Source organism: Mustelus asterias, chromosome 26 (assembly GCF_964213995.1).
Source record: "Mustelus asterias chromosome 26, sMusAst1.hap1.1, whole genome shotgun sequence".
Taxonomy (NCBI): Eukaryota; Metazoa; Chordata; class Chondrichthyes; order Carcharhiniformes; family Triakidae; genus Mustelus; species Mustelus asterias.
In genome coordinates this window covers 4,381,569-4,398,913 of record NC_135826.1, presented here as the reverse complement: position 1 = coordinate 4,398,913, position 17,345 = coordinate 4,381,569, and the positions used below count along the sequence as shown (strand labels likewise).

The window sequence follows — 17,345 nt, the reverse complement described above, 5'->3', positions numbered from 1 at the left end:
CTGAAAGTGGCAATGCAGGTGGAGAAGGTAATCAAGGCGGCATACCGCATGTTTGCCTTCATCGGCCGGGGTACTGAGTTTAAAAATTGGCAAGTCATGTTGACGCTTTATAGAACCTTAGTTAGGCCGCACTTGGAATATAGTGTTCAATTCTGGTCGCCACACTACCAGAAGGATGTGGAGGCTTTGGAGAGGGTACAGAAAAGATTTACCAGGATGTTGCCTGGTATGGAGGATATTAGCTATGAGGAGAGGTTGGAGAAACTTGGTTTGTTCTCACTGGAGCGACAGAGGTGGAGGGGAGACCTGATAGAAGTCTACAAGATTATGAGAGGCATGGACAGAGTGGATAGGCAGAAGCTTTTTCCCAGGGTGGAAGAGTCAATTACTAGGGGGCATAGGTTTAAGGTGCGAGGGGCAAGGTTTAAAGGAGATGTACGAGGCAGATTTTTTACACAGAGAATAGTGGGTGCCTGGAACTCGTTGTCAGGGGAAGTAGTGGAAGCGGATACGGTAGTGACTTTTAAGGGGCGTCTTGACAAGTACATGAATAGGATGGGAATGGAGGGATATGGTCCCCGGAAGGGTAGGGGGCTTTAGTTAAGTCGGGCAGCATGATCGGTACAGGCTTGGAGGGCCGAAGGGCCTTTCCTGTGCTGTAATTTTCTTTGTTCATATGTGCCAAAATGGGCCAGTGAATGAATTCGGGAGCAAGGGTAGTCAATGCAAGAAGTGTGGCAAAATGAGTCACATAGACCAGCTTTGCCTGAGAAGAATATTCAGAAGAATCTGGATAATTTCAAGAAGAAAAACAAGTTACATTCTACAAAAATAATTTTTAACATGGAAGAAAAGAATTACAACTGTGAAGAATGTCCAAAAATATGATGAAGAGCTCCAATTGAACATCTTATCCATACAGTGTGAATCACATAGGTACTGAAGTTAAGTGGACAACGTATTTGGATGGAGATTGATACTAGTGCTGGTGTATCTTTAATTCCTGAGACTACATACCAACAGAAGCTGAATCATCTTCCTTTAAAACCAGCTGATGTGGTTATAAGGGTATACATAGGATGATATTCTGATTACCAGGTCCAGTGAACAGGAGCACTTTAGTCATTTAGAAGCAACATTGGAATGCCTTCAAGCACATGGTCTGCATATCAAAGAAAGGTATGACTTTTCCTGACGTTAGTCCAGTATTTGGATCATGTTATTGATAGTAAAAGCCTATATAAAGTGTCTAAAAAGATGGAAGCTATTTTAGAAGCACCACATCTGATGACTATGATGCAATTAAGGTCCTTTCTAGGATGAGCAATTTATTATGGCAAATTTGTTCCAAACTTAGCTGCATTATTGAAGCCATTGCATAATTTACAATGTGTGAAACAGATATGGGACTGGACAACAGAACGTGAGAAAGCACACAAGGATGCCAAAGATGCTTTCCAGGAGTCTGAAGTACTGGTTCATTTTAATCCGAAGCGACCATTACTGCTTGCTTGTGGCATTTCACCTTATGGAGTAGTGGCAGTAGTTTCACATATTATGCATGCGGGATAAGAACTACCCACTGCTTTTGCTTCGTGTATTCTGATTAGTGCTAAATCTAACTATACCCAGCTAGAAAAAGAAACATTTGAGTATCATTTTTGGCATATGATAGTTTCATCATTATTTATATGGTCATCATTTAATCTTATTGACTGATCATCGACCCTTATCTATTATTTTTGGGCTGTATAAAGGCATACTATCGTTAGCTACTAGCCAATTGCAAAGATGGTCACTGATTGTATCTGCACACTCCTATGATATAAAGTATCATAGTGCCATGCTAATGTATTATCGCACTTACCTTTACCTATTGAGCAGATGCCACCAACTAGTTTTGCCAATATTTTTTACTTTGCACAAGTTGATAATTTGCCTGTGCAGCCTTTCAAGTTCAGAGACATACCAGAAATGATCCCATAATGGGGAAATTGATGGTTATGGTATTGAAAGGAATGATGACAGAACGCATCGTATGCATCCTGATTTGAAACCATGGGCGGGATTTAAGGTCTCGCTTGTCCCGAAACCGTACAATCCCACCCAAAGTCAACAGACTCTTCCATTGTCTGCCCCTTGCCTGCTCCAATTCCCATGGCGGGTGGGGCAGTAAAATTCCTGCGCACGTGTGTCAAGAAAGCTCGAGTTGACCATCTAAGGTGCATCTCTATTGTGGGGAATCCGAGTGATCATTCCTCCTCGTTTGCGTGGAAGAATACTTGAACAACTACATGAAAGACATTCTGGTATTGTCCTGATGAAGGAATTAGCACATAATTATTTTTGGTGGCCGGGTCTTGATACTCAGATTGAAGAACACCATTGTCACGTTTACGCCAATTTGTTGTCATGACCACAAAAGGGGGAGGGCTGTTAAATATTTAAGTGGTCACATGATTGCTTTAACAACTGGTCACATGATTTGATGGTCATATCATTGGGGTGTTTCACAGACTCCCGTTTAGTTTCATTTTCTATTCTGTCCAGGCAACAACTACAATAAATCTGTTGTTGGTATTTTGAACTTGGGTGTGCAAACAACCTCTTTTTCTTTTTGTTAAAACCCACAACCATTAACGTAGTTAATACATCACGATTACTTGGTCAAGCTTACCTGTGACTATGTGGTTGACTCTTAAATTGCATAGCCCATGTTTGACATGATAACATAATGCCATGAGCATGATACTTTGTGGGGCCTATAGCCAATATTGAGGACTTCCAGTGCAACTCACTCCTGACTGTAAACCACAATGCTGCCACTCTGTTGTGTCTATCCTGCCAGTTGGACAGCACATATGCAGGATGGTGATAGTGGTACATGGGAGATTGTCTTGGTATGATTCCATGAGTTGGGCTGTTCCTTGACCAGTCTGTGAGACCACTCTCCCAATTATGGCATTAGCCTCCAAATGTTAGTAAGAAATACTTTGCAGGATTGACAGAGTTGAGTTTTCCACTGTCATTTCTTGTGCCTAGGTCAATGCCAGGTGGTCCATCCAGTTTTATTCCCTCTTTGCAACAATGGGAGTGGCTTACTACATCATTTGGAGTCTGTGGGTCTGAAATCAGATGTAGGCCATGGACTTCTGAATTCAAATTTCACCACCTGCCTTGTTGAGATTTGAACACAGGTCCAAGAACCTGGGTTTCGCGAGTACTAGTCCAGTGACCATACCACTATACAACCACTGTGCCAAGATTAATTAAATGACAGAAGGGATTATGGCGAGAGGTAAAAGGAAGTGGTAATGTGGCGAATAAAGAAACAAAACATCTGAACTTTTACTACACGGGTGTCCCTGTACACAAGTCACAGAAAGTTAACCTGCAGATGCATCGAGAAATTAGGACTAGGATCATATCACTCAGTACAGAACCAATGAGTCAAAGCAGACTGAACAGATGGACAGACATCTGTTTTACCAGTGGCCACATTATGAATGCCTGGCTGAGCTCCAAGATGCACTGATGGATTTAACCCTATGTGGGCGAGTGCTCATGGAGGATGTATGGAGGCCTCCATGAGGAATGGGAGGCAGGGAGGAACCAAGGTAGACATAAGGGTGTGTGGAATGGACATGCAGTTATGAGGGAAGCATGGGGGATATGAGGGGACATAGAGGGTGATAGATAGGGAGATATTAAGGGACATGTGGGAATGGGAAGAGTGATTAATGGGGAGATATGAAGGGGCCTAGCTGAATGGAGAGGGCAATACATAGGAAGATATGAAGGGCCATAGAGGAATGGAGAGAGCATGGGAGATATGAAGGGGCATGGAGGGAGCATGCAGGGTGCATGGGGAGGGTGAGGAATGAGGAGTGAATAGTGAGGGCTAGGGGCCTAACATCCATGAATAGAACTGGGCCAATTTCCCAGTAAATGAGGCTTGCCTTCTAACTTGCTAGCTTCCACATCTGTCCACTTCTCTTGCCACCTCGGGCTTACATTGGGAGGCAACAGCCTTGGTGGCCAAAGTTCCTGGCAAATTAGTTCTGAAGTTAGGAATTTGATATTGGGAAATGTCATGACTCACTTCCTGGATGAGAAAAAAATTCTAAGACAAAGTGAAATGAAGGTTCACCAGGTTGATTCCTGGAATGGGGGAATTTTCCTATGAGGAGAGATTGAATTGACAAGAGCTATATGCTTAAAAGTTAGAAAGAGAGAGATTAGCTTATTGGAATCTATAAAGCTCTAAGAGTTGCAGGGTAGATACTGGGAGGGTGTTTTGCCTAGCTAGAAAATCAGGGTTGTCGTTTCAAAATAGGAGTTGGCCATTTTGGGCCAAGATGAAGAGAAATGTCTTTACTCAAAGGGTTCTGAATCTTTGTATTCTCTACTACAGAGAGTTGTGGATGCTCAACCATTGAGTATATTTAAGACAGAGACTGACAGATCTTTGGATACCAAGAGAATCAAGGGATATGTGGGTCGGGTGCTAAGATGACATTGAGGTTGAAGAGCTATCATGATTGGTGTGGCAGGCTCAAAAGTTTGGAAGATCTACTTGTTCTATTTTTTTCTATCCTTCTGGCTCTGTAATCACTGTAAAGCAGATAAGGGGAGACAAACATGGAAAATTTGAGATTTCCTGTTTATGTTTCATGGATCGAGGGAAGGAGAGCAGTGTGGGGATGGAACCTATCCTATTCAGCTTTGCAGTCCATTTGTTTAGCTACATAAACATTTCCCTTGTATTCTTTTTCAAATCAAGCAATGAAACAAGTCAAATTCCAAGAAAAAAGCCGAAATAAAAAAGTCTGTGTTCCTTTAACCATGGTGTGAATGGGTAGAATGGACAGTACTTGCAATTAAATTTGGGGAATACTGTGCACACTAAAGCCCCAATACTATCATGCAGCAGATTAAATAAAAAAAACACTTGCACAGAATGCTGAATAACAAATTGCAGTGGCTTGACTAAAAAATAATGCTGAGTAGTTTCCGTGAGAACTGAGTGTAATCACTGAATCCCCAATTTCAGTTTCCACAGGTCCAATTCCCAGTGATGAGAATGATCCTATTAATTAGAAAGTCAAATCCCAAGCTCTTTTATACATACCATCACAACTAATGCATCCATATCGAGGATTCCAAAGTAAATTAGTCCATCCGAAGTCATCACAGCAATTTCATTCGAATCATCTATAACAGAGAATGAATTACAGCATTATTTTTTCTCTACTATTATGGATGTCTAACTGTATGACTCCCATGCTTTGGAGAAGTATAACTTTTAGTTTTGGGAGTTGAATTCCCCCCCCCCCCCATATAATTATGATCCATGATTACAAAAAGGGGTTAGAGTTTTGAAAACAGTAAACAACAGGCGATCTTGTCTTAGTGAATCAGTGGCATCTTTATCTGGGTAGTGGTGGCCTCTGCATTAGTCCCAGCACGGTCGAAGACATCAATTTCCATGAGATCATGACGTAATGATGAATTTCTTACCCAGGTTTGCCACTTGGTGCAGGTGTACATTTAAAATTTTTCAATCAATCATATTTCTGACCTCCCATGACCGGGCCTGTGTGATACTCAGAAGATTGCAGCGCTGTGGTAAAAGCAATGCTAATTGGCTCGGTAAATACCTAAATTGGACAACCCTGTCAGGTGGGTTATCACCACTACAAAACCATCTCTGGGAAGAATGTGAGGATGTGGAAACACACCAGGAGCCTTGCCATAGAATCCCCACAGTGCAGAAAGAGGTCATTCAGGCTCATCGAGTCTGCACTCCATTCCGCCCCTATCCCCGTAATCCTGCACATTTACCATGGCTAATTCACCTCACCTGCACATCTTTGGACTGTAGGTTTCCTAGGCACCCAGAGGAAACCCAAGCAAACATGGGCAGAACGTGCTGACTTCAAACAGTCACCCAAGGTCAGAATGGAACCCAGGTCCTGGTGCTGTGAGGAGGCAGTGCTAACCCCTGTGCCAATGGTTTTATTTTCAAATTTCCAGCCCACAACACCCAACACAACGCCGCCCCCCCCCCCCCCCCACTCCCCAACTCTGCTTATAAGCCACTTCCATGGTTTGGGAAAATTCAATGCACTGCCCATATTCTAAAACTGAGCGAAGTAAATGAGTAGAATAGAAAATGCTAGGGATTTCTTCCCTATATTTCAAAAGGCTTGCTAATGTATGTTATTGCCGAGTTTCCAAAACAAAATTATTAATTCAACATGAATATATTTAGGTGCCAGGCAAAAGTCTTAAAATTCCCACAACCTATGCTAACTTATATACACAAGATTTTCAAAAGGAACCAGAAGCTAGGGTCTTAATTAGTGCTGTATGATCAAGTCAGTGCATCTTTAGGAGTGTTTAGACCTTTGACTCCAAGCAGCAATATTTGACATTCTAAGATCCAAGAATCAGCTTTTTTGTAATTTTGGTTAGATATGGAGATGCATGTCATGGGAGATTTTGAGTGAACCAAGGAATATTTTGGGTTCTTTTGAAGACCCCAATTCAAAAGCTAAGGCTACCTTCCAGAAAGAAAGAAAAACGAGCTTGCATCAGTTACAGTACTTTTTACATTCTCAGAACTTTCCCAAAGTTGCCAACATTTTGAAATGTCTCCAATTTTGTAATGTAAGCAAATGCAGTAGCCAATTTCTGTGCAGCAAGGTCCCACAGTCAATCATGGCACAGATGTGCTGAATTTTTAAAAAGCGCTGTTTAGGCCACAACTGCAGCACTGATTCTAGTTCTGGTTTTCTCATTTTAGGGAAAATGTGAGGGTCCTCGACAGGATGCAGAGGTGATTTACCAAAATGATTCCGGGGATGGGGAATGGTTTCAGGGATTGGAGGATTTTAGCTATAAGGTTAGGTTGGAGAAATTGGGGTTGTTCCCCAGTGGGTTTGTTTTCCTTGGACCAAAGGAAAATTGAGGTGAGATTTAAAAAGTAAAGTTTATTTATTAATCACAAGTAGACTTACATTAGCACTGCAATGAAGTTACTGTGAAAATCCCCTAATCGCCACACTCAGGCGACTGTTCAGGTACAACGAGGGAGAATTTAGCACAGCCGATGCACCTAACCAGCACATCTTTCGGACTGTGGGAGGAAACCCACGCAGATACAGGGAGAACATGCAGACTCCACACAGACAGTGACCCAAGCTGGGAGTCGAACCCGGGTCCCTGGCGCTGTGAGGCAATAGTGCTAACCACTGTGCCATTCATTCCACCTTGGAAGGAGGAAGAGGAGGAGGAGGGATCATCCAGGGCACCTTCATTCTTGACAGCCCATCCTGTGCATGGCTACTGAGATTCCATTACCTTTAGATTTCATTCCTTAACTATCACCCCAAAAATGCACCTCAAATACAAGTTGTATGCTAGTCCCTTTGCTATCACTGGGGAGGGTCCCTCATCTAATTTTTGCTTGTTCAGCTGTGAAGCAATAACATAGGTCCTGAGCTAAATCAGCATAGTCTAAGTTTGCAGAACATGCATTAAATCAGCCCAGGTTGCATAACATTATCATTTGCCCACAGCCAATGCTTCCTGTGCACAGATGGCACTCAGATGCTAATTTCCTTCCCAGCATGGGGTGCTTTGCTGAAAGCACTATTGAGGGCCACCAGGTGCTGTAAGGCCACTGGAGCCAATGCTCAAATCAAGTTTTGTGGTCTTAAGGCACAATCGTGCGACCTCATCCTGCCCGTATATCGGCATGGTGAACTCATAAGATTGCATGATAATGAAAAAAGGGAATCGTGCCCGTTTTTCTGCCGATTCTGATAATACCAAACATATTTTATAGGCACGATAAGGATCACGCCTAAAATAGACGAAATGCCAATTTGCAAACATCCGCATTCATCTCCATATAATTAACGCAGTCCTCTCGCAATTATCCCCCACACTTATCTCATCTGCAAGACATCATGCCGGCGAGAAAAACACCTGCTCCATAAAAGTCTGTTCCAGGCACAGCAGTAGTGAAAGGGAGCGAGGAGGTAAGTCACTCTGACCACCAGCCTCCATGGTACTGGGGAGGGTCTCAGATGTGGTCACGGTGCATGGAAGGGGGAGGGGGGGTGGTATGCTGCAGGTTTGGGGGAACAGAGCCCGGGGCTCGGATCTGGCTGGAGTCTGCTGTGGAAGGGATGCTGCTGCCAGTCTGGGGGTACAGACCTTGGCTGGGGCCTGCCATGATTTGATTTATTATTGTTGCATGTATTGGTATACAGTGAAAAGTATTGTTTCTTGCATGCTACACAGACAAAGCATACATAGAGTACATAGGGGAGAAGGAAAAGAGAGGGTGCAGAATATAGTGGAACAGTCATAGCTAGGCTGTCGAGAAAGATCAGCTTAATATAAAGGTAGGTCCATTCAAAAGTCTGATGCCAGCAAGGAAGAAGCTTTTTCTTGAGTTGGTTGATACGTGACCTCAGATTTTTGTATCTTTTTCTCAACAGAAGGTATTGAGTGCTCGGGATTTTACGGCCTCACTCAACCCAAGACCAGAAAATCCTGCCTGAGGTCGACAGACATTTCCATTTTCCACCCCTCGCCCACTCTGATTCCATGGCGGGTGGCGCAGTAGAATTCTGGCGAATATGTCTGGGGTGCGTGGGATTCTTGAGGCAATGGATGGGAGGCTGGTTTGTGTGATGGACTGGGCTACGTTCACAACCCTTTGTAGTTTCTTGAGGTCTTGGTCAGAGCAAGAGCCATACCAAGCTATGATACATCCAGAAACGATAATTTCTATGGTGCATCTGTAAAAATTGGAGAGAGTCATAGATTACATGCCGAACTTCCTTAGCCTTCTGAGAAAGTAGAGGCATTGGTAGGCTTTCTTAACTATAGTGTTGGCATGGAGGGACCAAGACAGATTATTGGTGATCTATGCACCGAAACCTGAAGCCCTCGACCATTTCCACTTCATCCCCATTGATGTAGACAGGGGCATGTCCTCCACTACGCTTCCTGAAGTCGATGACTATCTCCTTCGTTTTACTGACATTGAGGGAGAGATTATTGTCATTTCACGAGATTCTCTATTGCTTTCCTGTTTTCCATCTCATCATTGTTTGAGATGTGGGGGCAGAGCACAGAGGAGACAGAGACCCCAGCAGTTTAGGACATGCATCTCTTTCGAGGAGCTGCTGGACAGCGTTTGCTGCCTCAGGCTCTGGATCCGCAAGGAGACAGTGCAACCCCTGTGTCAGGTCCTCGTGAACTTGGCATATCGAGTGACAGGGGCACACTCGCTCATGGTGCCGGTGAAGGTTACGGTGGCCCACAACTCTTATGCCACCAGGTCCTTCCAGTTCACCAGTGGGGACCTCTCTGACCAATCCTCGATCCACAAGTTTGTCCACAAGGTGATGGATGCCCTGTTCGCCTGGAGAGGCCGGTACATCAACTTCGACTTGGGCTAGGCCCAGGAGGAAGCCTGGGTTGCAGCAAGGATACAGAATGTACTCTGGGTAGAGATATCAATGTCCACACCAAAGATGACTGGGTAGCACCACTTTTGACTGAATCCTGAACAAATGGCTGCCTAGCTGGCCTATGGCTGGTGATCAGAGAACGAAAATGAGGGGAAAACCTTATCCTCATGAAACTACAAGTCATATAAACACCTGCCCATGACACTTGGTAGGAGTGACAACTGCACAGTCCTTGCTAAGATGAAGTTCTGTCATCATAATTTGGACATCCTCCACTCTGTATATAGAGTATCACTGTGTTAAATGGAGTAGATTCAGAACAAATCAAGCAGCTCGAAATTGCGTGTCCATGCAATATTATGTGTTAATTGTATCAACTGACGTTAAGTACATACAGGTAAAAGGCAATAATTGAGTGGTTACCTGCTCACATATAAAGAGACATTTACTGACACAGGAGTGGAGTGGAGTCAGGATATATATCCTGAAATGTTTCGGTCTGCAAATAAAGAGCGGGATTTTCTGGCTGTGCGTGCCCCAAGATCGGAAATTCCTGCCTGAGGTCAACAAACCTTCAAATGGTCTGCCAAATTTTCTGTCACAATGGGCGGGACCAGAAAATCTTGCCAAAAACCTATTCCAAGTAAAGATTGGTTCTGGTTTCTTCCTTCAACAACTGGTTATCAAGAGTATAGCATTGTGAACCATCACAGAATTGAATAGCACCATTATCGATAATCACATGACCTGTCTGTTCACTCACCCAACCATTACTAACAATTCAGTTTAATTGACCTTTCCAAATGCAAAGAAGATTGTAGAATAGCACGCCAGGAGCTAAATTGAGGTGTTAACTGCTGAAGTTACAACATAGGATTACAAACATGCCAAACAGCAGAACCAGTATGTTAGAGGAAGAGCTAAGCAATCCCACAATTAAATGGATTAAATCAAAACTGCATAGCCCTGTCACATCCAGCCATGAAAGCTGAGAGGCAATTAAAAACCAAACAGGAAGAGAAGGTCCACAAACATCCTCAATGACAGCAGAACCCTGTACAAGTGTAAAAGATAAGGTTGATGTGTTTGCAAATATTTTCAGCCAAAATTGACAAGTGAATGATCCATTTTAGCCTCCTATTGAGGGTCCCCACCATCACAGAAGCTAAGCTGTTCCAACACAGCAATGACATTGGACGTCTATCTGACAAAACAAAAAATTGCCCAGGTATTCTTGTCTACAAAAAAATTGGACAAATCCAGTTCAGCCGATTACCCCATCAAGCTATTCTTGATCATCAGATCTGTGATTGAAGGGACAGTTAATAAGGCCATCATGGGATTGGGCTCCAGATTTCAATAGAACCCTGGTCCAAACGAGCTGAGATGAGAATGACAGTCCTTGATAGCAAGGCACTATTTGACCAATCATGACATGAAGGAGCCCTGGTAAAGTCAATGGGGATCAAGGGGAATATCTCCCATGGCTGGAATCATACCTAGCACAAAAAAAGCTTGTTACATGGTTGAAGGCCAGTCATTTCAGCCAGGACATTGCTGCAAGAATTCTTAGGGGTAGTATCCTAGACCCAAACATCGTCAGCTGATTTTTCATTGATCCTCTCTTCAATATAAGGTTAAAAAAGTGAGGATGTCCGCTGATAGTTCCAGAATTTCAGTTCCATTCACAATTCCTCACTGAAAGAAGCTGGCTGTACTTGCATGAAGCGAAACCTAAACAACATTCATGTTACACATGTGCCATACACTGACCATCTTCATAAAGTGAAAATACAATCACGTCCCCATGAGCCTTCAATAAAATTCTATTGTCAATACCCCACTTGGAGAAGGCAGCCCATTTGATTGATACCTTATCCAGCATCTCAAACATTCGCTCCCTTCCACCACTAGCTCACAGAAGCAACAATGGGTGGGATTTTGAGCTCGGAGGCCTTACCTTCCCTTCATATCGGGTTGGCCTTTACTCCAAGAGGATGTGCTGGCTGCCAAGGAGGCATGGCATCCCAGTTCCTCCATGCTGGGTTAGTGTCAAACAGTAACTGAGTGGATGCCCTTCCTTGTTGGGTTCTGCAAATTGGATGGAAGATAGCCACAACAGAGGGGCAGTACTGGGTGCCGCTATGAGGTTCTGGGGTCCTGCTTTGTTTGAGGCCAGGCTGCAAAGGCAGTGTGGGTGGTAGCAGTGATGGGGAGCTACCCTGTTTCATAAGGCAGAAAGACCCACTCACTTGGGGGAGGGCAAATGCAGTGAAACCTAAAACTCTCACTCTGTCAATAACGTGAGGCCAGCGGGGATTACTGGAAAGGAAGTTTAAATCCATTTCTCTGAGAACTCCGACTGTCGGGTACAGCAGTGAGAGGGCATTTATTGTTCTCATGCAAGACTGTTTAACTGAATGGCATTGAACTCCTGGAAGAATGAGGCTGCCACCTAAGGAACTGTTTGAAAAGCAAATTGCATACCTCTCAAGATGAATGTTGTTGCCAGAACGACTGTTTCTTTGAGGAGTCCAGCATGCCAGTTTAATAGCAAGAGCTAGATCTGGTTGCACAGTCTGGAGACAAAGGTTAACCCTTAGGAATACCAAACCCAACAATGTAGAAGCAGCTTTCAAATCAAGCTTTAGCAGTACACAGCTTACATTGTGGAGAACCCCCAGGCCAGATAAGATGGTGATAGCAGACACCACTCACCCTGTTCAATATCATGACAGACACCAGTTTTGACGTGTCCCATCAGGATGCAGACATTATTGTTATACATTCTCACTGATGCACTTTAGCGCTATGCAAGATCAGGACTTATGTTCTTTGAACGGGGAGGGGGTAATGTGCAGGTCAGATGCCATAAGACAATGGAGGCTCAACACTATTCATCCTGCTGAGTACAGAGAAAGCTATGTGGGAATGTGACTGTAGTGTCAGAGAGGGTGGTGTGAGGAAGCACAGAAATTCACACAGGTAATGGGAAGCATTTGGATGGAAATCACAGATGCATGGAGCAATGAGGGTCAGGGCTCTGTTAGGACTCCGCAGCTCTCGCTGTTCACTCACTCTTTCAGTGCATCATTCATGAGAATCATGGAGCCTGTTGAGTTGACCTTTCTACTGATTGGGATTGACCAGCAGCTGAGACAACGATGTGCTGCTGCACGTGGCCAGGACCAGTGGCTTGCAGCTGTTCAGGGAGCAGGATCACACATGGAGGAACAACATCCACTCCCCCATCATTGCCGGAAGTGTAAGTCCGCCAATGGCAACACAGGTCGCCAGCAATGGAGCATCGGGACTCCTCTCATGCAATCTTATCGGCTCGCCACACACATCAACCGGCATAGCGAGCCAGTTATACTATTTTAAATACTATTAGCGGGCCTGGGACTGAATTCTCCGGGACCGCTAGCATCTCCCATCCCGCCAGAGTGAAACACTCTGGCGGGGACTACACTAGCTCCCAATAACGGGAAACTAGCGGGCTGACCTTGCTGGAGTGAAGAGGGGAGGGGTCAGCTGTGGCCCCCAAGGGGTCAGGCGGTGGGGGAAGGGGGTGAACCTTGGGCATGGGCACCTGGCAGTGCCAGCCTGGGCCCCCAGCAATGTCCAAGGGCAAAGTGCTAATGCCCAGGGGGCAGTGTCAAGGTGCGGGGCCTATTGGGGGACACGGCCTTGGGGCGGGGCTTGCTGGAGGCAGGGTCTGGGGTGAAGTGTGGGGGGTCCCGCTGCCACTGCAATCGATGGGGGCAGGAGGGAGGCCAGCAATCGGAGCGGGCTGTGGGGGCGGGGGTGGAGATGGTCAGCCAGGGCTGGCCAGTGATCGAGCTGGCCAGCAAAAGAAAGGCTGACACTTCGGGGCCACTGCACATTTGATTTATAATTGTCATATGTATTAGTATACAGTGAGAAGTATTGTTTCTCGCGCGCTATATAGACAAAGCATACTGTTCATAGAGGAGGAAACGAGAAAATGCAGAAGGTAGTGTTACAGTCATAGCTAAGGTGCAGAAAAAGATCAATTTAATGCAAGGTAGGTCCATTCAAAACTCTGATGGCAGCAGGGAGGAAGCTGTTCTCGAGTCGGTTAGTACGTGACCTCAGACTTTTGCATCTTTTTCCTGACAGAAGGTGGTGGGAGAGAGAATGTCCAGGGTGCTTGGAGTCCTTAATTATGTTGGCTGCTTTGCCGAGGCAGCGGGAAGTGTAGACAGAGTCAATGGATGGGAGACTGGTTTGAGAGATGGATTGGGTTACATTCATGACCTTTTGTAGTTTCTTGCAGTATGCGCATGAGCAGGGGCCGCTGGTTTCAGCCTCTCCAGTGCGAATAAACCCTGCCCCCTGAAATTTAATGATATTCACGCTGGTGGCCTCTGCATTGCACAGAGTGTGGGAGATTCCCACTGAAAAAAACAGCGTGAATTATTCCAGTTTTCCCACAAATTCAACACTTAGAATTTCTTTGGGAGAGTTCCGGGCCTAATCTTTGACCTACTCTTGTAGCGGCAGTGTTGATATGGCTAGTCCAGTTTAGTATCTGGTCAACAGTAACCCCCAGGATGTTAATACTGGGGGATTCAGCAATGGTAATGCCATTGAATGTCAAGGGGCAATGGTCAGATCCTCTTATTGAAGATGGCCATTGCCTGGCATTTGTGTGGTACAAATATTACTTGCCACTTGTCAGCCCAAACCTGGGTATTGTCCAGACCCTGGCTGCATTTGGACATGGGCTACTTCAGTATCTGAGAAGTCGCAAATGGTACTGAACTTATGCAGTTATCAGAGAATATCCCCATTTCTGACCTTACGATGGAAGGAAGGTCCCTGATGAAGCAGCTGAAGATGCTTGGGTCTTGGACACTACCCTGAGGAACTGCTGCAGTGATGTCCTGGAATTGAGATGACTGACCTCCAAGCACCACACCAATCTTCCTTTGTGCCAGGTATGACTCCAACTTATGGGTTTTCTAAAGGGTTTCCCCCGATTCCCATTAACTCCAATTTAGCTAGGGCTCCTTCTTGCCATACTCAGTGAAATGCTGCCTTGATGTGAAGAACTGTCATCCTCATGTCACTGCTGGTATTCAACTCTTTTGTCAATGTTTGAATCATGAGGTCAGGAGCTGAGCGACACTGATGGAATCCAAAATGAGCATCTGTGAGCAGGGTACTGCTGAACAAGTGCCGCTTGATAGCGTTGATGACCCCCTCCTCCATCACTTTACTGATGATTGGGAGTAGACTGATGGGTGTCAATTGTTCAGATTGGATTTGCCCTGTTTCCTATGTACAGGACATACCTGGGCTATTTTCCACATTGTAGAGTAGATGCCAGCATTGTAGCTGAACTGGAACAACTTGCCTAGGGGTGTGGCAAGTTCTGGAGGGCAAGTCTTCAATACTATTGCCGGAATATTGTCAGGACCCATTGCCTTTCAGTATCCAGTGTCTTCAGCTGTTTTTTGATGTCACATGTAGTAGATCAAATTAGCTGAAGACTGACATCAGTGATTCTGTAGAACCTCTGGAGGGGGCCAAGATAGATCATCCACTTGGCACTTCTGGCTGAAGATTGTTGCAAATGCTTCAGCCTTATTTTGTTAGATGAGAAAGGGAATACTTCTGTCTTTGAAACAAAACATCCAGAAGCTCCAATGGCTTGATTTCCTTCACCAGTACTCAAATAATTACCTGAACCATCTTGAGATCTGTCCTCCTTTCTCATTGATTCTCAAGGAGCACATTTCACCTGTACCACTGATGACAGCCATTTCCTTTCTTACTACTACAACTGGTCTTCCATTTACTTTCGAACAATCTGCCTGCATGTGTCCCACTTTGTTACAATTGAAACACGTAGGTGTCCAAATGTCACTTCCACCTCAGAGCCTTCCCTTCTGATCTGAGGTGAAATTTCCTGACCATTCCCAACTATTTGATCTCTTCTTTGACTATTTGTATTATTTTCTTAATCCCACCTCTTATTTTAGTCAAAATTATTTTGCTTTTCCTTTTCAAATTCAACATAAGTTTGTCCTGACAGTTTCTTACATTCCAAAGTTTCTGTCTGGACACCTCAGGAACTAACTGATACTTAGCAGTCTACTTTGTAAAAGTCATGTCCAAATTTCTTTAGGCAATTTACATAGCTACCTTTTCAAAGAAAACTACATTCTTCCTCAAACTGCTCCAATGTCTATGCTTTAACCATCAGTTTTTTAAGCTGAACATCTGTCTCTCCTTTTCCCTTTCTTCATTTTTAAAAATATCAACCATGGGGCATGAGTGTCACCGGCTGGCCAGCATCTATTGCCCATCCCTAGTTGCCCTTGAGAATGTGGTGGTGAGTTGCTTTCTTGAAACGCTGCAGTTCACATGTTGTGGGTTCACCTACAATGCCGTTAGGGAGGGAATTTCATGATTTTGACTCAGCAAGTGCGAAGGAGCAGCAATATATTTCCAGGTCAGGATGGCGAGTGGCTTGGAGCGGAACTTGTAGGTGGTGGTGTTCCCATGTGTCTGTTGCATTTGTCCTTCTTGATGAAAGTGGTCGTAGGTTTGGAACATGCTGTCTAAGGATCTTTGGTGAATTAATGAAGTGCATCCTGTAGATAGTACACATGCTGCTACTGAGCATCAGTGGTGGAGGGAGTGGATGTTTGTGGATGCAGCGCCAATCAAGTGGGCAAGTAGGGAGTAATCCATCACACTGCTGATTTGTGCCTAGTAGATGGCGGACAGGCTTTGGAGAGTCAGAAGTGAGCTACTCGCCGCAGTATTCCTAGCTTCTGACATGCTCTTGTAACCAATGTGCTTATGTGGTGAGTCCAGTTGAGTTTCTGGTCAATGATAACCCCAAGGATGTTGACAATGGGGGATTCAGTGATGATAACACCATTGAATGTCAAGGGTTTGTCTTTCATTGGTTGACAAGTGGGTTGAAAGACAATCAGGCATTTGTGTGCTGCGAATGTTACTTGCCACTTGTCAGCCCAAGCCTGGATATTGTCCAGATTTTGTTGCATTTGAACATGGACTGCTTCAGTATCTGAGTCGCCGCAAATAATTCTGAACATTGTACAATCATCGGTGAACATCCCTACTTCTGACCTTATGATGGAGGGAAGGTCATTGATGAAGCAGCTGAAGATGGTTGGGCCTCAGACACTACCCTGAGGGATTCCTGCAGAGATGTCCTGGAGCTCACGTGACTTACCTCCCATAACCACAACCATCTTCCTATCATAGAAATCATAGAAACCCTACAGTACAGAAAGAGGCCATTCGGCCCATCGAGTCTGCACCGACCACAATCCCACCCAGGCCCTACCCCCATATATTTTACCCGCTAATCCACGCATCCCAGGACACTAAGGGGCAATTTTAGCATGGCCAATCAACCTAACCCGCACATCTTTGGACTGTGGGAGGAAACCGGAGCACCCGGAAGAAACCCACGCAGACATGAGGAGAATGTGCAAATTCCACACAGCGACCCAAGCCGGGAATCAAACCCAGGTCCCTGGAGCTGTGAAGCAGCAGTGCTAACCACTGTGCTATGTGCCAAGTATGACTCCAACCAGCCCCCTGATACCCATTGATTCCAGTTATGGTAGGGCTCCTTGATGCCACACTCGACCGCATGCATCCTTGATGTCAAGGGCTGTCACTCTCACCTCACCTCTGAAATTCTACTCTTTTCTCCATTTTTGAACCAAGTTTGCAATGAGGTCAGGAGCTGACTGACCTTGGCCAAACCCAAACTGGGGGGTCACAGAGCAGGTCATTGCTGAGCAGGTGCTGCTTGATAGCACTGTTGATGACCCCTTC

General features: G+C 44.9%; 1 protein-coding gene across 1 annotated transcript in view; it reads right to left on the bottom strand.

The window, feature by feature from the left end:
* Window positions 1-17,345, bottom strand: part of LOC144479380 (cation channel sperm-associated auxiliary subunit delta-like) — a 145,306-nt gene that overhangs the window by 59,560 nt on the left and 68,401 nt on the right. Inside the window, exon 9 of the mRNA XM_078198000.1 lies at window positions 5,132-5,214. Within this exon, the coding sequence (XP_078054126.1) occupies window positions 5,132-5,214 (83 nt within the window). The remainder of the gene's footprint in view (window positions 1-5,131; window positions 5,215-17,345) is intronic.